Below are 20,696 nucleotides of genomic sequence, written 5' to 3' on the forward strand. Positions count from 1 at the left end.
CAGAACATCTGTATGTGCAGTAGAACATCTGCATGTACAGCAGAACATCTGTATGTACAGCAGAACATCTGCATGTACAGCAGAACATCTGCATGTAGAGCAGAACATCTGCATGTAGAGCAGAACATCTGTATGTACAGCAGAACATCTGTATGTATAGTAGAACATCTGCATGTAGAGCAGAACATCTGCATGTGCAGTAGAACATCTGTACGTGCAGTAGAACATCTGTATGTAGAGCAGAACATCTGTATGTAGAGCAGAACATCTGCATGTACAGCAGAACATCTGTATGTACAGCAGAACATCTGTATGTACAGTAGAACATCTGTATGTACAGCAGAACAGAACATCTGTATGTACAGCAGAACAGAACATCTGTATGTGCAGCAGAACATCTGTATGTACAGCAGAACAGAACATCTGTATGTACAGTAGAACATCTGTATGTACAGTAGAACATCTGTATGTACAGTAGAACATCTGTATTTACAGCAGAACATCTGCATGTACAGTAGAACATCTGTATGTACAGCAGAACATCTGTATGTACAGTAGAACATCTGTATTTACAGCAGAACATCTGCATGTAGAGCAGAACATCTGCACGTACAGCAGAACATCTGTATGTACAGCAGAACATCTGCACGTACAGTAGAACATCTGTATGTACAGTAGAACATCTGTATGTACAGCAGAACATCTGTATGTACAGCAAAACAGAACATCTGCAGACTTTCCCTCTAGTTAGCAGCTAACACAGAACGCTGACGTGGACATTTATAGGCGACAAAATGTTCCAGTGAAGTCAGCGGCGAGAGGGTCAAAGGTTAACTCTTGTTGTCTTTGGGTCCAATTTGACCCGTTTTCTAAATGTCTTTATCAGAAATATGGGTCTCTTTTTAATGACCTCATTTTGATTACCCAAAAATAACACGGACGCCCTTCACAAGTACGACAGAAGATGGGATCTCTACTTTCATTGAATGTGGGGTGTTCTTTTCTCCTCATCATCTACATGTTGTCCTCAGGTCCCAGGCTGTACTCTTCCTCTTCATAGAGCCTGAGCTGGTCAGGGGGTACTTGGCTTAAAGAAACACAAACAGTTTGAGAACCACTGCTGTCTTCTAAAAGAAATGGAGCATCATTTACTAAATGACATCATGATGTGTTGAAGAAGACTTCAAACTGGAGACTGAGACCATGAACTCATTCTGAAAATGTTTACTGAGAGAAGTCGGCTCATTTCCTCAGAGATGGTGCGCTGCCAGATGGCGACCGAGACGTGGCGTTGGCCCGCCGCTGGCTCGGTGTGTCAGGGCCTTCACCTCTCTCCCCTGTCTGTCTCCCTTTCCCAAGATGCTCTGGGGTTTCCCAGCAGGCCTGTGAAGATGAGTGTGACTTCCTGGTTCCTGGTGAGCAGCTCGGGGACTCGGCACCGCCTCCCCAAAGAGATGATCTTCGTGGGCCGAGAGGACTGCGAGCTCATGCTGCAGGTGAGACTCCTCAACTGTCTTCACATCCAGGGACCAAACGGAGAATCAAAAAAAAAAAGAAATTTTATATATATATATATATATCATGATATAGATCATTTTATATGTAGAGGGAAAAAGAGAAAGAGAAGCATTGAAAGCGTGCGTCGTAAGCGTCATCACCACGGATGCCCTGAATCCAGGATTCAGCTTCAGATTGGGCTGAATATTGGGCTTTTTGACGGGGTTGGGTTTCTGCTGAACCCTACGCTGTCACTCCGCGCTACGCTGGTCGCCGTAATGACGGCGCCGTTGATTACAGGAAGGTGTTTACGTAGGTGGAGCTTCAATGCAGCAGGCTGAGAGGAAGTGGAAATGGAACTGGTGAGCAGAAAAAGGGTTGTTTGGCAGGACTTTCAGTCAAAAGAAGGCCATTCAAGTCCAGCTACATGTTCAATCTGCAATGCTGATTAGTCTGGTGGTGGCGAGGACCCTAAACAATACACAACATCACCGCTGTTACAACATCTGGTATGAAACATCTGGAAGAATACGAGCTGAGCATGAAGGAATCTACAGACAGCAGCCAGAATGCAGCAACTTCAGGTACGGCAAAGGAAGGACAGTCACTGTTTACTTCATTAATGTGTTGACTGTGTTCATGGACTGAGGACGGGACGAGGACTCAGCAGAACCTCAACCAGGGGGTTCAGGACTCAGCAGAATCTCAACTAGGGGGTTCAGGATTCAGCAGAACCTCAACCAGGGGGTTCAGGATTCAGCAGAACCCCAAAAACCTGGATTCAGTGCATTGAAAGCGAGCGTCGTACGCGTAACAAAGTGCCTCTATCCAGTTATAGGTGATAACTTATATTATTATTATATTTCTATATTAGAGAGGAAATGTCCCAGTTGGAGCTACTTTCTCTCTGGATTTGTTTCACTGCTTTTTTAACTTCAATATCTCGGGTATCTGTAGGAATGTTTGAGTCAGATCATATGAAATATGAAATGTGTGTGTTGCCCATCGTCTCTCCTCTGTTCTCTCAGTCTCGCAGCGTGGACAAACAGCACGCCGTCATCAACTACAACCCAACAACAGACGAGCATCTGGTCAAAGACCTGGGCAGCCTCAATGGGGTGACACAGATACTCACAGCCCACACATTCTATATATACTTTATACTGTGTATATATATATATATATATGAATATATTTGTAATTCATGTGAGTGAATGTATTTTGTGTTTGATGCAGACGTTTGTGAACGACCTGAGGATTCCTGATCAGACCTACATCACCCTCAAACTGTCTGACATCATCCGCTTCGGATACGATATCCTTCAGACGACATCATCACTGTGTGTGTGTGTGTGTGTGTGTGTGTGTGTGTGTGTGTGTGTGTGTGTGTGTGTGTGTGTGTGTGTCTTACTGTCTGATGACTTCAGTGTGTTTCTTTAACCTCTTCTTCACATTCTCACATCTACGTTTTGGAGAAAAGTCAACACAAAGTCCCGGAGGAGGCTCTGAAGGTGTGTGTGTGTGTGTGTGTGTGTGTGTGTGTGTGTGTGTGTGTGTGTGTGTGTGTGTGTGTGTGTGTGTGTGTGTTATTGATCACCTGATCAGTTCATTAATAAGTGTGTGATGTTTCAGCATGAGAAGTACAGCAGCCAGCTGCAGATCAGTCTGAAGGCTTCAGAGGACCGAGCAAGAACCGAGAAAACTCAGAGTACCAAAAGTTCACAAGGTACGTCATCATGAGTCTGTCCTCCCCTGAACCCCCCCCAACTCGTTAGTTCCAGCATCATCTGACCTATATTTAGGTCTGTAGTGGCGGCGCCCTCTAGTGGTCGTAGTAGTTCTGACGGGAGCAGAGCAGGAAGTATTATGATTTGAACCTAAACCTCCATCTTTTTATCAACTTAACTCAGTAGTTATAGTGTCTAAACCTAACCAATCTGCGACCATTTCACAACATTAACCAGGTGTGTGTCTGTGTGTGTGTGTGTGTGTGTGTGTGTGTGTGTGTGTGCGTGTGCGTGTCTGTGTGTGTGTGTGTGCGTGTGTGTGTGTGTGTGTGTGTGTATGTGTGTGTGTGTGTGTCTGTTTCAGAGGCTCCGGTGTCTCGGCCCACCCCTCTGTACGGTCAGCCCTCTTGGTGGGGAGAGGAGGATTATGGGAGTAAAGTTCAGAGCAGCGATGAACCTCATGCAGGTAAAACTACACTTCTGGTTTTAAACAGCGCTGCAATTACATATTATGTTCCTGCTGGGTTAATGAGTGGGTTATGTCCTGGATGAATGGATGAGTAGTTCTGTCTCTAAAGTGTGGATCAGAGTTCCCCAAAATGCCCAAGATGACGTCATCACATGTTTGTGTCTGTCAGAGTAATGTTATAACATGTTTGTGTCTGTCAGAGTAATGTTATAACATGCTTGTGTCTGTCAGAGTAATGTTATAACATGCTTGTGTCTGTCAGAATAATGTTATAACATGCTTGTGTCTGTCAGAGTAATGTTATAACATGCTTGTGTCTGTCAGAATAATGTTATAACATGCTTGTGTCTGTCAGAATAATGTTATAACATGCTTGTGTCTGTCAGAGTAATGTTATAACATGCTTGTGTCTGTCAGAATAATGTTATAACATGCTTGTGTCTGTCAGAATAATGTTATAACATGCTTGTGTCTGTCAGAGTAATGTTATAACATGCTTGTGTCTGTCAGAATAATGTTATAACATGCTTGTGTCTGTCAGAATAATGTTATAACATGCTTGTGTCTGTCAGAGTAATGTTTAACATGTTTGTGTCTGTCAGAATAATGTTTAACATGTTTGTGTCTGTCAGAATAATGTTATAACATGCTTGTGTCTGTCAGAGTAATGTTTAACATGTTTGTGTCTGTCAGAATAATGTTTAACATGTTTGTGTCTGTCAGAATAATGTTATAACATGCTTGTGTCTGTCAGAGTAATGTTATAACATGCTTGTGTCTGTCAGAGTAATGTTATAACATGTTTGTGTCTGTCAGAATAATGTTATAACATGCTTGTGTCTGTCAGAGTAATGTTATAACATGCTTGTGTCTGTCAGAGTAATGTTATAACATGCTTGTGTCTGTCAGAAGTCCAGAAAGACGTTTCGTCGCTGGATCCGGACTTCTTGTCCGACTCGGGACCAAAAAGCGTCTTCCCTTCGTACCACCGCGAGCCCAGCTACTTCGAGATCCCCACCAAAGACTTCCAGCCCCCCAAAACGTCGGGGGCGGAGCTTCACGAGATCCCCACCAAAGACACTGACCCGCCAGCGTCCCCTCTGCCCACGCTGCCCACGCCCACGCCGCCCGCCGTCCAGAGCCACGCCTCTTTCACCATCGAGTTCGACGACTGCACGCCCGGGAAGATGAAGATTAAAGACCACGTGACCAAGTTCTCCACTCGCCAGAGGAAGGCGCCACCCACTGCCACGCCCACAGACGTGATGTCAGCACAGAGCAAGGTGGCTGATTGGCTGGTGCACAGCGACGTAACCATGATGCGGAGAAGGCCGACGTGCGAAGATGTTTACAGCACCAAGAGCGACCTCGCCATAAACACCAAAAACCTCAAAGGTCAGAGTCTCGACCAGCAGGTCCTTATTGCCAAACTGTAGGTAGTGTCAGGGGTCAGGAGGTAGTGTTAGGGGTCAGGAGGTAGTGTCAGGGGTCAGCAGGTAGTGTCAGGGGTCAGGAGGTAGTGTTAGGGGTCATTAGGTAGTGAGTGTTAGGGGTCAGGAGGTAGTGTCAGGGGTCAGCAGGTAGTGTCAGGGGTCATTAGGTAGTGAGTGTTAGGGGTCAGGAGGTAGTGAGTGTTAGGGGTCAGGAGGTAGTGTTAGGGGTCAGGAGGTAGTGAGTGTTAGGGGTCAGGAGGGAGTGAGTGTCAGGGGTCAGGAGGTAGTGAGTGTTAGGGGTCAGGAGGTAGTGAGTGTTAGGGGTCAGGAGGTAGTGTTAGGGGGTCAGGAAGTAGTGAGTGTTAGGGGGTCAGGAGGTAGTGTCAGGGGTCAGCAGGTAGTGTTAGGGGGTCAGGAGGTAGTGTCAGGGGGTCAGTAGGTAGTGAGTGTTAGGGGTCAGGAGGTAGTGTTAGGGGTCAGGAGGTAGTGAGTGTTAGGGGTCAAGAGGTAGTGTCAGGGGTCAGGAGGTAGTGAGTGTTAGGGGTCAGGAGGTAGTGTTAGGGGTCAGGAGGTAGTGTTAGGGGTCAGGAGGTAGTGAGTGTTAGGGGTCAGGAGGTAGTGTTAGGGGTCAGGAGGTAGTGTTAGGGGTCAGGAGGTAGTGAGTGTTAGGGGTCAGGAGGTAGTGAGTGTTAGGGGTCAGCAGGTAGTGTCAGGGGTCATTAGGTAGTGAGTGTTAGGGGTCAGGAGGTAGTGTCAGGGGTCATTAGGTAGTGAGTGTTAGGGGTCAGGAGGTAGTGTCAGGGGTCAGGAGGTAGTGAGTGTTAGGGGTCAGGAGGTAGTGAGTGTTAGGGGTCAGGAGGTAGTGAGTGTTAGGGGTCAGGAGGTAGTGAGTGTTGGGGTCAAGAGGTAGTGTCAGGGGTCAGGAGGTAGTGAGTGTTAGGGGTCAGGAGGTAGTGAGTGTTAGGGGTCAGGAGGTAGTGTCAGGGGTCAGGAGGTAGTGAGTGTTAGGGGTCAGGAGGTAGTGTCAGGGGTCAGGAGGTAGTGAGTGTTAGGGGTCAGGAGGTAGTGTCAGGGGTCAGGAGGTAGTGTTAGGGGTCAGGAGGTAGTGTTAGGGGTCAGGAGGTAGTGTTAGGGGTCAGGAGGTAGTGTTAGGGGTCAGGAGGTAGTGAGTGTTAGGGGTCAGGAGGTAGTGTTTTGTTTAACCCTTATGTGGTTCTTGGGTCAAATTGGACCCGTTTTCAAAAATCTCTATCAAAAATATGGGTTTCTTTCAACCAAATTGTCCAAAAATAACATGGATAGTTCCATACACCAAACTGTTGTAATTATGCATCAACACACGTTCCTCTGATCTTAAGTATTAGCTAAAGTAATTAATAAATTAGGCATAATTTAATATAAATGAGGTTTATTGACCATGATTTACAAACATAAGTGTAAAACTAGAGGTGATAAGTTGGAATGAAGTTGGCTTTGAAGATGTATACTTTATGCTTTATAAAACAGGCAAAACAGACAGACAGGAATGCCAGGTGTGTGAACCGAGGTAACGGATTAACGGAGGTTTGTTGTTGTTGTGTTCAGGCCATCACCATGACGACGGGACCCAGAGTGACTCAGAGGACCCGGATCTGAAAGGACGGCGGAGTAAATCCCAGCACTCTGTGCAGTCCCACCAGTCCGTTCAATCAGAGTCCGAGGCGTCGCAGCCGACGGTCCGGTCGGTTCCGTCTGCGGCCTGCCAGACGCAGTACCCCCCCCCCGGACCGGCGCCGGCCTCCCCCGTGGCCCCCGAGCGTCCCCTGTCCCAGAGTCCACCACAGACGGCGTCCCCGCCCGCCGAGACGCCCAAACAGGGTCCGCCCGCGCCCGTGCCTGAGCACCTGACCCAGCAGGCCTTCATCATCGAGTTCTTCGACGACAACCCGCGCAAGAAGCGCTCACAGTCCTTCACGCACAACCCGGCCCACGCCGACTCGTACTCGGCCCTGAAGGCCAAGCTGGAGCGCCGGAAAGGCGGCGAGCGGCCGGCATCGGTGCACGGCCACGCACCCGCCACCCAGCAGGTGACGGTTCCTTTGAAGGGGCCTGGCCACGCCGGCACTCAGCGGTCCAGCTCTCTGAAGAGGGAGAAGACAGACGGAGAGTCGGCCTCCGCTGGTTCTTCCCCTCGCTCCTCCTCCGGTAACATTATCTTATCTTAATATTATTGCATTTTTTCCGTGCGATCAGTTTTCGTATGCCAGTAAGTGAAGTGGAAACTTTATTTGTAATGTTTGTATTTTTCTGCAAGCTTTTCATGCGTACGCAATGTTTATACATGAGGCCGCAGGTTTCTGAGGGAGAAAAGCAAGTCTAGGCTTCCAGGATGGAGAACGGGTGAGGTGGTCTCCGTGCAGGAGTGGGTCCATCAGAGGAAGACAGTAGGCGTGCTAGTGGTGGGGTCCAGTGGTGGTGGTTCTGGTTCGGTGGGTGGCAGGAGTGGAGCGGTAGCAGGAGTCAGGTTCCAATGGCAGCTGAGGCACAAGAGAAAGGATAAGGACATGCAAATATACAATTAGACTAAACAGATAGGCAAAGGTTTGGCAGTAGCGAGACTAACTGTTGTCGTCTTGACTACGATCTGACGCAGAGAGGAGGAATGACTGGATATATGTTGATTGTAGTAGATGAGATGCAGCTGGAACACTGACTCTCGCAGATTAGGACAGACAGAGGGAGGGAGAGAGGCGAGACACATTAGGACAGACAGAGAGAGGGAGAGAGGAAAGACACATTAGGACAGACAGAGGGAGGGAGAGAGGCGAGACACATTAGGACAGACAGAGAGAGGGAGAGAGGAAAGACACATTAGGACAGACAGAGGGAGGAGAGACACATTAGGACAGAGGGAGGAGAGACACATTAGGACAGACAGAGGGAGGGAGAGAGGAAAGACACATTAGGACAGACAGAGAGAGGGAGAGAGGAGAGACAGAGAAGCTACCTAGGAGCAGCAGGCCTAACACAAGTGATGCTTCTACAGTACATAGCAAGCATCAGACCCCAGAACCAGCAGTATGTTAGAAAAGGTTTTATATGTTCCAGACCCCCCTAGCAGTGGTGGCGTTCACCACTTTCAACATGGACGGACCGGGTCGTAAAACCATACCAGTCATAATCTATACCAGTGTTTCTCAAATGGGGGTACATGTCCCCCTAGGGGTACTGTGGAGGACTGCAGGGAGTAAGTATCCCCCTGGGGGTACTCTGGAGGACTGCAGGGGGTACGTGTCCCCCTGGGGGTACTCTGGAGGACTGCAGGGGGTAAGTGTCCCCCTGGGGGTACTTTGGAGGACTGCAGGGGGTAAGTGTCCCCCTAGGGGTACTCTGGAGTACTGCAGGGGGTAAGTGTCCCCCTAGGGGTACTCTGGAGGACTGCAGGGAGTAAGTATCCCCCTGGGGGTACTCTGGAGGACTGCAGGGAGTAAGTATCCCCCTGGGGGTACTCTGGAGTACTGCAGAGAGTAAGTATCCCCCTGGGGGAACTTTGGAGGACTGCAGGGGGTAAGTGTCCCCCTAGGGGTACTCTGGAGTACTGCAGGGGGTAAGTGTCCCCCTAGGGGTACTCTGGAGGACTGCAGGGGGTAAGTGTCCCCCTAGGGGTACTCTGGAGGACTGCAGGGGGTAAGTGTCCCCCTGGGGGTACTCTGGAGGACTGCAGGGGGTACGTGTCCCCCTAGGGGTACTCTGGAGGACTGCAGGGGGTAAGTGTCCCCCTAGGGGTACTCTGGAGTACTGCAGGGGGTAAGTGTCCCCCTAGGGGTACTCTGGAGGACTGCAGGGGGTACGTGAGATATTTAACAACATGTTTAATAGTTACGAGGCTGTTGTCCAGGACATTGTTCCTCTTTATGTAGACTGTATGTTACTGTTTTTGAAGTTTTTGATACTATTTTCGACCTATTCTTGCCTTCCTTCTCAGGTTTTGTCTTTTTTTACAGTTTTTGTCTCCTTTTCTCATCAGCATCTAAATGTTTTCCAGGTCCAAGGCCGTAGTTTAGTAAATCTATCGCTGACAGCGCTGTACTCTTCCTCTTTATAGAGACTTTTTTTTCTACCAAAAATGATTAGCGCTGGTTAGGGAGTACATGGCTTAAAGAAAAGTGAGCATTATTGAACAAAGTTTTAGAACCAGTGATCTGTACTATTATTAAAAATCAGCATCTTTCCCTCTTTAGCACTTAGCGTAGCACAGCGCTGTTGCAACCTTTTTTCTGATGTTATTCTAAGTTTTTGGTGCTTTTTTAAATGTTTTTGTGCTTTTCTTTTGTGTTTTCTGAGATAAGTTTTTCATTCTTTCGGCAGGAATCAGCATCAGACCCTTTGGCAGCGTCGGGAAAAAGTCCAAACTGGCTCAGGAGTTCGCTGCTGAACTCCTGAAGGATTCTGGACGCCACGATTGCTCCCCAACGAGGGACAACGTGTCCCCTCCGCCGATGTCTGCGCCGCCAGTGATGGTGTCACCTCCGCATGCAGGGATCCCCTCCCCCCCCGCCCCGTCCCCCCCATCCTCCCCCGTACAGCCTCCAGCCATCACAAAGGTACGCTTCCAGTGCAACGCGGAAAATCTCATGACCAATAATATCAATAATACATTCACAGGTAGTTTTAATATACAGTACATGTACTAGGGATCGACCGATATGGACTTTTAGTGCCGATGACCGATACGGGCTGCAGATTTTCTTCAGCCGATATTTTGGAGCTGATGCTGCTTTTGCTGCCTCAATTTACATCATAACAATATAAACCCTGCCTCACTGGATTTGTTTTCAGAATCTGCTCTGCCATTTCTTAAAAAATAATAAACAAAAACACAGATCAGTGTCACTTCTGCAATCATCTTACATTCATATCCCCCAAATGATGTGAGCAATGTGCATCATATGGATGGGTGTGCTGCATATGGGTCAACATCTACAGCACAGCCTTGATGATGCACTGCCTGCTGACGTGTTATAAGACATAATCAGGTCGTCACAAAATGTCCTTTGTCAACACATTTAAATAATTTAAGAAAACAATAAACCTGAAAAGTAGCCATTGAATAAAGTGCTTGATTTGTAATTTAAGACAGCCATGGTGCTGCAAGCCTGCCGGGCTTCCAGCACCAGCAAGCCTGCCAGGCTTCCAGCACCAGCAAGCCTGCCAGGCTTCCAGTACCAGCAAGCCTGCCAGGCTTCCAGCACCAGCAAGCCTGCCAGGCTTCCAGCACCAGCAAGCCTGCCAGGCTTCCAGCACCAGCAAGCCTGCCAGGCTTCCAGCACCAGCAAGCCTGCCAGGCTTCCAGCACCAGCAAGCCTGCCAGGCTTCCAGCACCAGCAAGCCTGCCAGGCTTCCAGCACCAGCAAGCCTGCCAGGCTTCCAGCACCAGCACTCTGCTAGTGGGGGAGGGGCAGTGCATGGTCTGCATGTGAACTGCAGCATCTCCAGCAACACAGAGCTGCCTGTGGACGCCTGTCTGTAAATAATGCCGGGAAAAAACTATCGGCAAACGCAGCAGCCGATGCCGATACACGTAAAACGTAAATACCAGCCCGCTATATCGGTCACTAACATGTACTTTAGTTATCTTACAGCTGTTTTGTCTTTATACTGTTCTTCTACTTTACGTACATAGCTTTATATTTTCATTGAATTTTCTATTGTAATTCTTATTAGGGATGCACCGAATCCAGGATTGGGCTTCAGATTGGGCTGAATATTGGGCTTTTTGACGGGGTTGGGTTTCTGCCGAACCTTAGAATGTTGTTCCAGCGAACCGAACCCTATGTTTGCACTCCGCGCGCTACGCTGGTCGCCGTAATGACGGCACCGTTGATTACAGGAAGGTGTTTACGGAGGTGGAGCTTCAATGCAGCAGGCTGAGAGGAAGTGGAAATGGAACTGGTGAGCAGAACAAGTGTTGTTTGGCAGTACTTTCAGTCAAAAGAAGGCCATTCAAGTCCAGCTACATGTTCAATCTGCAATGCTGATTAGTCTGGTGGTGGCGAGGACCCTAAACAATACACAACATCACCGCTGTTACAACATCTGGTCTGAAACATCTGGAAGAATACGAGCTGAGCATGAAGGAATCTACAGACAGCAGCCAGAATGCAGCAACTTCAGGTACGGCAAAGGAAGGACAGTCACTGTTTACTTCATTAATGTGTTGACTGTGTTCATGGACTGAGGACGGGACGAGGACTCAGCAGAACCTCAACCAGGGGGTTCAGGACTCAGCAGAACCTCAACCAGGGGGTTCAGGATTCAGCAGAACCCCAAAAATCTGGATTCGGTGCATCCCTAGTTTCTTATATTTTTTGCAAAACTAACTCTAACGCTTCGGCTACATTGAACGTTATTGCATTGTATGCGGATGTAGCCGGCCCGTAAGACGACAAACAAAAACTCCAATGCACCTGTACGTTCCTCTACCTGTACCTGTGCAAATGGCAATAAATATGTATTCTATTTTATTCTATTCAAAGTCCTCGACCCCCGCCAACGCTGCTGTCCACACCTCTCCGGTCCACTCCCCTATGCTGCCCCTGGCCGTCCGGGCGGGAGACCCCAAAGCTTCGCCCCTGGCCGTCCGGGCGGGAGAACCCAAAGCTTCGCCCCTGTCCGTCCGGGCGGGAGACCCCAAAGCTTCGCCCCTGGCCGTACGGGCTGGAGACCCCAGAGCTTCGCCCCTGGCCGTCCGGGCCGGAGACCCCAAAGCTTCGCCCCTGGGAGTGATGATGAGGGGCGAGGAAGATGACAGCCTGAGTGATGCTGGGACTTACACCATCGAGACGGAGACGCAGGACAGAGAGGTGGAGGAGGCTCGCAACATGATTGATCAGGTACACGCCCGCTGATGTTAGAGTAAAACCCCTTTATACCCTAAATATTTGATTTATTTAAACCTTTATTTTAGCAGGAATCTTCCCTCTGATATTCAGAATCTCTTGACACAGAATATTTTGTGAAATAGTCAGAATATTTTGCAAGAAAAAACTTGGAATATTTTATTTATAGTATCAAATCATAACAGGACTTATCTCGGGACACTTTACAGATAGAGGAGGTCTAGAGATCTTCAACAGGGGGTCCGGGACCCCTAGGGGGTCATCAGAGTCACTGCAGGGGGGCCTCCAAATTATTGATAATAAAAAAAAAAAAAATGAAATAGTCTTTACATGAATGCACCATATTTTTAGCAAATATAAATCCCCACTGATGATAGGCTTACTGGCCTATAGGTAGCGCTGTCAGTAATGTAGCCATCCACAGACCACAGTTCATTTATACAACATGTAGTCGGGGGTCCCTGCTCCATCTCTCTTTCAGTTCAGGGGTCCTTGGCTTAAAAAACTTTGAAGACCCCTGGTCTAGACCACACTCTATAATTTACAAAGACCCAACAATTCCAGTTATTCCCCGCAGGACATTTGTCCTGTTTCAGAGATTGTTGTTCCCAAGTGTGTTTTCAGATTTCTTTAGATATGCATGAAAGCTCTTCCTTCCTGTTTACTGTTGCCGTGACGACCCCCCTCCCCCTCCTCATGCATGTTGTGCTCTGACAGGTGTTTGGTGTCCTGGACTCTCCGGAGTACAGTGGTGTGAACACCGGCGTGTATAGACCTGTAATAAATGATGGCACGGAGTCTGAGCAAGCTAACCTGCCTAGCGATGCTAGCACTGTGGACCCGTTGCATGGCTTTATCCCAACTGGCCCCATACAGGTAAAACCTCCCGAAAACACACCCAGACCCCGAAAACACACCCAGACCCACAGACTGTAAAACCTCCTGAAAACAGACCCAGACCCCAAAAACACACCCAGACCCACAGACTGTAAAACCTCCCGAAAACACACCCAGACCCCGAAAACACACCCAGACCCACAGACTGTAAAACCTCCCGAAAACACACCCAGACCCCAAAAACAGACCCAGACCCACAGACTGTAAAACCTCCCGAAAACACACCCAGACCCCGAAAACACACCCAGACCCACAGACTGTAAAACCTCCCGAAAACACACCCAGACCCCGAAAACACACCCAGACCCACAGACTGTAAAACCTCCCGAAAACACACCCAGACCCCGAAAACACACCGACCCACAGACTGTAAAACCTCCCAAAAACAGACCCAGACCACAAAAAACAGACCCAGACCCACAGACTGTAAAACCTCCCAAAAACACACCCAGACCCCAAAAAACACACCCAGACCCACAGACTGTAAAACCTCCCGAAAAACAGACCCAGACCCCGAAAACACACCCAGACCCACAGACTGTAAAATCTCCCAAAAACAGACCCAGACCCACAGACTGTAAAACCTCCCGAAAACAGACCCAGACCCCGAAAACAGACCCAGACCCCGAAAACAGACCCAGACCCACAGACTGTAAAACCTCCCGAAAACACACCCAGACCCCGAAAACACACCCAGACCCACAGACTGTAAAACCTCCCGAAAACACACCCAGACCCCGAAAACACACCCAGACCCACAGACTGTAAAACCTCCCGAAAACACACCCAGACCCCGAAAACACACCCAGACCCACAGACTGTAAAACCTCCCGAAAACACACCCAGACCCCGAAAACACACCCAGACCCACAGACTGTAAAACCTCCCGAAAACACACCCAGACCCCGAAAACAGACCCAGACCCACAGACTGTAAAACCTCCCGAAAACACACCCAGACCCCGAAAACACACCCAGACCCACAGACTGTAAAACCTCCCGAAAACACACCCAGACCCCGAAAACACACCCAGACCCCGAAAACACACCCAGGCCCACAGACTGTAAAACCTCCCAAAAACAGACCCAGACCCCAAAAACAGACCCAGACCCACAGACTGTAAAACCTCCCAAAAACAGACGCAGACCCCGAAAAGAGACCCAGACCCACAGACTGTAAAACCTCCCAAAAACAGACCCAGACCCCAAAAACACACACAGGCCCACAGACTGTAAAAATAACGGACCTAGCTTTGGGGTCTGAAAGTGAACTCTTTAGTGTTCAGCTTAGCACGTTTTAGCTTTTTTAACGTTTTTTGCGCTTTTTCCGCAGTTTTTTTTTTTAAATGTTGTTTGTCCCTTACTTTTTTCATTTTTGAGAGGCTGCAGTAGGGCAAAAATTTCAAAAAAGGTGAAAAAATAAATAATCATCAATCAAAATAAATATAGCTAATAGACAAAGCTGTGAAGCCAGCGCTGAATCTCCTTAAAGCTGTATTCTCTCTACCATCCAGCAGGGGGAGACTCCTTAAAGCTGTATTATCTCTACCATCCTGCAGGGGGAGACTCCTTAAAGCTGTATTCTCTCTACCATCCTGCAGGGGGAGACTCCTTAAAGCTGTATTCTCTCTGACTTCCAGCAGGGGAGACTCCTTAAAGCTGTATTCTCTCTACCATCCAGCAGGGGGAGACTCCTTAAAGCTACATTATCTCTACCATCCAGCAGGGGGAGACTCCTTAAAGCTGTATTCTCTCTACCATCCAGCAGGGGGAGACTCCTTAAAGCTGCATTCTCTGTAACTTCCTGCAGGGGGAGACTCCTTAAAGCTACATTATCTCTACCATCCTGCAGGGGGAGACTCCTTAAAGCTGTATTACCTCTACCGTCCAGCAGGGGGAGACTCCTTAAAGCTGTATTCTCTCTACCATCCAGCAGGGGGAGACTCCTTAAAGCTGTATTCTCTCTACCATCCAGCAGGGGGAGACTCCTTAAAGCTGTATTCTCTCTACCGTCCAGCAGGGGGAGACTCCTTAAAGCTGTATTCTCTCTACCATCCAGCAGGGGGAGACTCCTTAAAGCTGCATTCTCTGTAACTTCCAGCAGGGGGAGACTCCTTAAAGCTGCATTGTCTTTTTTTGTCGTTTTTGGTGTTGTTTTTGCTGACATTCTTCCAACTTTTTCTTGCTTTTTCGCAAAATTTTTGTTGTTTTTTTCCCGATGTTTTTGTTGCTGTTTTCAACATTTTAATCACTTTAATCGTTTCTGCCTCTCTAAAAAAAATAAATCTTCAAAAAGCAAATAAATCTTCAAAAAAAAAGCAACGAAAGCCATAAACAACGCTGGCTTGGCCGTGTCACCCTCTCCAGCTCCACCCTCTCGCCAAAAATCATCACTTCCGGTTTAAAAATCAAAACAAAACGCTACGTCCGTTATTCTCCAGTCTGTGGTCAGAACCTGAAGATCAGCTGTGTAGCATGTTCTGATCCATGTGCATGCAGACCAGTGTTCCCACAGTTTCTCCTGTTACATATTAGCTCTGTCAGGTCTTGTTTGTCCAACGTTTCTACCGTCTGATTGGTCGTTCATCACGCTGTTTGGTTCCCCAGGTTCCGCCTGCTCACGCAGCCGGACTCGAAGGACCTAAATGGGTTTCCTGTTGGGCCAGTCTGGCCGACGGGTACGCCAAACCGGGATCCACTCCGCCGCATGGGGAATGTCTGGAAGGTGCTCTGTTCTGTCCGTTCACTTTATCAGAAAAGTATATAAACATGATGTGTTTAAATAGCTCTGCAACTGATTATCTTCATGATGGATTCATGTGTGGATCTCCTGGATGAATGGATGAGTTCTGTCTCTAAAATGTGGATCAGTGTTTCCCAAAAAGCCCAAGATAATGTCCTCAAAGGTCTTGTTTTGTCCACAACTCAAGGATCTTGAGTTTACTGTCCCAGAGGAGAGAAGAGACTAGAACATATTCACATATTTACACTCAAACTGATTAATTGGATTAGCAAAATAGTTAAATTAGTAAAAATGAATTCAATAGTTGATAACTAACCTATTCATCGTGGGTGATGGAGCAGTGGATATGACACATGCCTTTGGTGAGGGAGATCTGGGTTCGATTCCCACTGAGATACATCAACCCATGTGTCCCTGAGCAAGGCACTTAACCCCTAGTTGCTCCAGAGGTGTGCAACCTCTGATATATGTAGCAGTTGTAAGTCGCTTTGGATAAAAGCGTCAGCTAAAGGACATGTAATGTAATCTACGCAGCTCTACTTAAAGGTGCTGTAGGTAGGACTGGGAAGATCCAGGACAACCAACTTCTCAGTCCCTCCCCCTTTCTGCTAAAGCCCAAAATGAATGTGTGTGCATGAGCAGTGATTGACACGCAGTTAGATACCCCCCCCCCTGGCCCTGATTGGTGCATCTGAACAGTTAGACACCCCCCTGGCCCTGATTGGTGCATCTGAACAGTTAGACACCCCCCTGGCCCTGATTGGTGCATCTAAACAGTTAGACACCCCCCCTGGTACTGATTGGTGCAACTGAACAGTTAGACACTCCCCCTGGCCCTGATTGGTGCATCTGAACAGTTAGACACCCCCCCGGCCCTGATTGGTGAATCTGAACAGTTAGACACCCCCACTGGCCCTGATTGGTGCATCTGAACAGTTAGACACTCCCCACTGGCCCTGATTGGTGCATCTGAACAGTTAGACACCCCCCGGCCCTGATTGGTGCATCTGAACAGTTAGACGCTCCCCCTGGCCCTGATTGGTGCATCTGAACAGTTAGAGACCCCCCTGGCCATGATTGGTGCATCTGAACAGTTAGACGCTCCCCCTGGCCCTGATTGGTGCAACTGAACAGTTAGACACTCCCCCTGGCCCTGATTGGTGCATCTGAACAGTTAGACACTCCCCCTGGCCCTGATTGGTGCATCTGAACAGGGCTCCAGGCTGTAGGTGGAGCCAGAGGAGCTGATTATTTAAATGACCTGCTTCCTGTAGTTCTACTGGAACATCGGGTCAGTTTCAGCAGATATGACAGAAAGGGAGTTTTAGAAGACTCACCTACTGCAGCTTTAAAGCATCAATTTTGGAAAGTAAAATACAAATGAATAAATGACATTTATAAGGAACGTTTTGCTAACTTAGTTTAGTTTTTGTAGATTTGCGCTTCATGAACCGTTCGATGGGAAACTTCAGCTACGATAACTCGGAGCCAGAGTCCAGAACCAGGAGGCTGCTACCCCAGGTTCCCCCCGAGAAACTGGACCCTGTTCCCCCGAGCATCCTGATCCGCCAGGAACCGTCCCGCGGCCGGGAACATCTGGACAGAGTCCGCGCCTCCCCCCACCCACAGGTAGGCTGCAAGAACCCATAACACAATAGTTTGCTTTACATAATCACCCTTTTTTTGTATAACTGCATTTACTTTTTAACATTAGCTAAGGTCCTAAGGCCCTGACACACCAACCAGACGGCCGTTACACACCAACCAGACGGCCGTTACACACCAACCAGACGGCCGTTACACACCAACCAGACGGCCGACCGTCGGCAGAAAAGTCAGTCGGACTGATCAGTCTCCCTGAGTTGGTCCAAAAAGTTCCTCAGAGCACACTGAAGAGACGCCGACTTGAGCGTACGTTCTGCACGTGCGGGAGACGTAATACGTCTCCATAACAGCAGGCGGCGCTAATCTGTATGGTCGCCCAAAAATGAAAACCAGCAGCTGATTGAACGAACGCGTCACGTGGGTCTGGTTTCTCCGGAAATTCAAAGCCAGACCATAATGGCAGCTCGTTCAGAATATGATCTCGTATTTTACGAAAAAAAAAGGTCAGTTTAAAAGATGTTCATCAGAGTTTGAGAGACTCTAGTCACGCTCATCCCGCTCCCTGTTTCCTGGTTAGCTCTCCACCAATCAGATTGGCTCATTGAGTCCAACTGCCCACTGGCTGATTCAACACATCAAATCAGCCCAAATGAACAGACTCGAGTCAACCGGTGGAGTTAAGGTGTAGAGTCAAATGGCCTTCTGAATGGGAGTGCTAGGGACACTTTGATGCTAGCCTCAAAATATCTATTTTTAAACCACTAAGAAGGCTCGACACAACATGAGACTTTGCTCCAAGTATCACCAGGGGCTCTACACCTTAACTCCACCGGTGACCAAGATATCCTAAATCTGGGGCTACTTGTTTTGATATCGACTCGTTTTGACTGCCGAGGTGGTAGCAGCCGGAAACAACAAGAGCTAACGTGAGTTGTTAAAACCTTTCTTTTAGTAAACTCTGGGAACATAAACGATGTTGTCAGTGCTGTGGTTAAGGTGTAGAGTCCCTGGTGGTACTTGGAGCAAAGTCTCATGTTGGGTCGAGCCTTCTTAGTGGTTTAAACATAGATATTTTGAGGCTAGCATCAAAGTGTCCCTAGCACTCCCATTCAAAAGACCATTTGACCCAAAAACCAGAATACGGTCCATCTTAAAAGTGGTGCTTATGTCCTAAATATGCTTTTAAACGAAAGCTTGACTCGGGTACATTCAGAAAAAGACTCTAGGTTGCATTTTGGGGAGAGTTAGGCTTTAAATAACCTTTTTTTTATGTTTTTACCATCCTTTTTGATGCTTCTTTTCTAACGTTTGCCGCTGTTCTTTCGGCCCGCAGGACGGAGCCCAGCGCCTGGCGGTCCAGGATGACGTGGACCCGGACAGCCTGAGCGACGCCAGCCGCTCCGATGACGGTTCTGTTCTGGAGAAAACAAAGAAGAATCTATCCGGGATCAGGTCTTTGTCTCCGGGAGCCGCCGGGCCTCAGGCCAAAGGTCCAGAAAAATTGTCTCCATCCTCCAAATCTTCCAAATCCACTTGCTTCTACATCGGTTCTGAAGACGGTCCAGGCAAACCTGACCAACCTGCCCGGAGCCCGGTACAGTCTGAGAGGACAAAACCCCCCGCTACCACTGTCCTGATCCGACACCTGAGTGGACATGAACCCCGGAGGACAGGCGTCAAACCCAACAGCTCGGCTCCAAACCTGCGGCAGCAGGACGGGGACTCTGTCCCGGCTAGAGAAGGCTGTGTGTCTCCTATCGTGCGGCAGGAAAGCTTCACCAAAGACCGTCCCAGCGACACTGTCCAGATGAAGAAGCTTCCCCACATTTCCAGCCAGCCGTCCCTCAGAGACATGGAGCGGAGACGGGACGTCCCAGACACGCAGTCCTCCCTGCAGAGACGGGACGTCCCAGACACGCAGTCCTTCCTGCAGGACGCCGAGGGAACTCTGTCCTCGCTGGACTCTGCATTCCCGTCGTCCGGCTCGGGGCGCAGCTCAAAGAAAGGTGGTTCCTCCACCCACATGGACGACTCTCTGTCAGGGGAGTCTGATGTGGACACGGCGAGCACTGTCAGCCAGGTGAGCAGTAAAAACGCTCCAGTGAGTTCTGCTTCTAAGAAGCGTCCTGCCATCAGCGGCCTGCAGAAGGAGAAGTCCTCTTCCAGCCCGTCCATCCCGGAGAAGGGACGGCAACTCTCTGCACGCGAACGGCTTTCTGAGAAACGCCGAAACCAGACGACTACGGAAACGTCCAGCAAGGCGGAGGCGGCAAAGCGCTTGCAGACTCGGCGCAGCGCGGGGAACCGAGGGTCTCTGGATCTGTCAGAGGGTTCCACTCCACACTGGAACGAAACGGCATCATCTGACCACGAAGTTTCCCGTCCGTCTAACCGTAGCAAGAAACTCATCGCCCCTCTTCAGAAAGAAGACAATGGAAAGACGGGAAAGACGCCGACTCAGCAGGTTCTGACACGTTCCAACAGCCTTTCGGCACCACGGCCGACGCGGGCGTCCATGCTGCGGCGTGCGCGCCTGGGCGACGCTTCGGATAACGAGGGTGCGGAGACGGACCGTGGCTCGCAGAACTCGGACGCCGCGCAGCCCAGAGCGTCGACCGAGGCGAAGAAGCTGTCCCGCCTCGACATCTTAGCCATGCCGAGGAAGAGAACCGGATCCTTCACGGCGCCCAGCGACAGCGAGTCGGCTGCCACGGGCCGCAACGCTTTCTCCAATCGCAGCTCAGAGTCTGCAGCCAGCAGCAGGAAGACGTCTCTGGGCGACGGCCGCCAGGCGGCAAGCAAAGGGGGCGGAGCTACGGGGAAACAGACACTGACCCGAACCCGGTCCAGCGGAGCCAAGTACCCCATCACCAGTAAGTCCCGGCTAGATTTAAAAGTTAAAAATGTAGACATAGGCTGTGTCTCAAACCGCCTACTTGCACTCTTAGTTTGAAGTATATTGTGTATTGTGACTAAAAACGGTCCAAAAGTTCAGTGTGGAACTCGCACTAAACGGGCGCCATCTTGACTACAAAGCGGAAAGGGGAGGGACCAGGGACGTCGACCGGCAGCTGATTGGACGAACGCGTCACGTGCGTCTGGCTTCTCCCGGATTTCATAACTGAGCATAATGGCGGCTCGTTCAGAATACGATCTCGTATTTTACAAAAATAGTTCACCGAAACGTGTTTCTGAAAACATTTTAAGGCCGTACAGTTGCTGAATCTGTCTGTTTTTTTTATCGACAAAGGTCAGTTTAAAAGATTTTAATCAGCTTTTGAGAGGTGCCGCTAAGTGTTTTAACGTAAGTGTTCCTTTTGGGACAATACTAACCATCCAAAGTGGGACTACAGCAGTAAGTGGTCAGTGACCATTAGCAGTGGACTACAGCAGGAAATGGTCAGAGACCATTAGCAGTGGACTACAGCAGGAAATGGTCAGAGACCAT

The 20,696-nt window shown here is 49.0% G+C and overlaps 1 protein-coding gene across 1 annotated transcript in view; it reads left to right on the forward strand.

Annotated features, from left to right (window-relative positions):
• Positions 1-20,696, forward strand: part of cep170bb (centrosomal protein 170Bb) — a 46,746-nt gene that overhangs the window by 2,996 nt on the left and 23,054 nt on the right. Inside the window, exons 2-15 of the mRNA XM_078274614.1 lie at positions 1,360-1,496; positions 2,526-2,615; positions 2,734-2,812; positions 2,950-3,008; positions 3,130-3,223; positions 3,589-3,690; positions 4,603-5,088; positions 6,711-7,310; positions 9,474-9,709; positions 11,642-11,998; positions 12,722-12,880; positions 15,508-15,625; positions 17,079-17,272; positions 18,582-20,121. Of these exons, the coding sequence (XP_078130740.1) occupies positions 1,360-1,496; positions 2,526-2,615; positions 2,734-2,812; positions 2,950-3,008; positions 3,130-3,223; positions 3,589-3,690; positions 4,603-5,088; positions 6,711-7,310; positions 9,474-9,709; positions 11,642-11,998; positions 12,722-12,880; positions 15,508-15,625; positions 17,079-17,272; positions 18,582-20,121 (4,251 nt within the window). The remainder of the gene's footprint in view (positions 1-1,359; positions 1,497-2,525; positions 2,616-2,733; positions 2,813-2,949; positions 3,009-3,129; positions 3,224-3,588; positions 3,691-4,602; positions 5,089-6,710; positions 7,311-9,473; positions 9,710-11,641; positions 11,999-12,721; positions 12,881-15,507; positions 15,626-17,078; positions 17,273-18,581; positions 20,122-20,696) is intronic.

Source organism: Sander vitreus, chromosome 18 (assembly GCF_031162955.1).
Source record: "Sander vitreus isolate 19-12246 chromosome 18, sanVit1, whole genome shotgun sequence".
Lineage (NCBI taxonomy): Eukaryota > Metazoa > Chordata > Actinopteri > Perciformes > Percidae > Sander > Sander vitreus.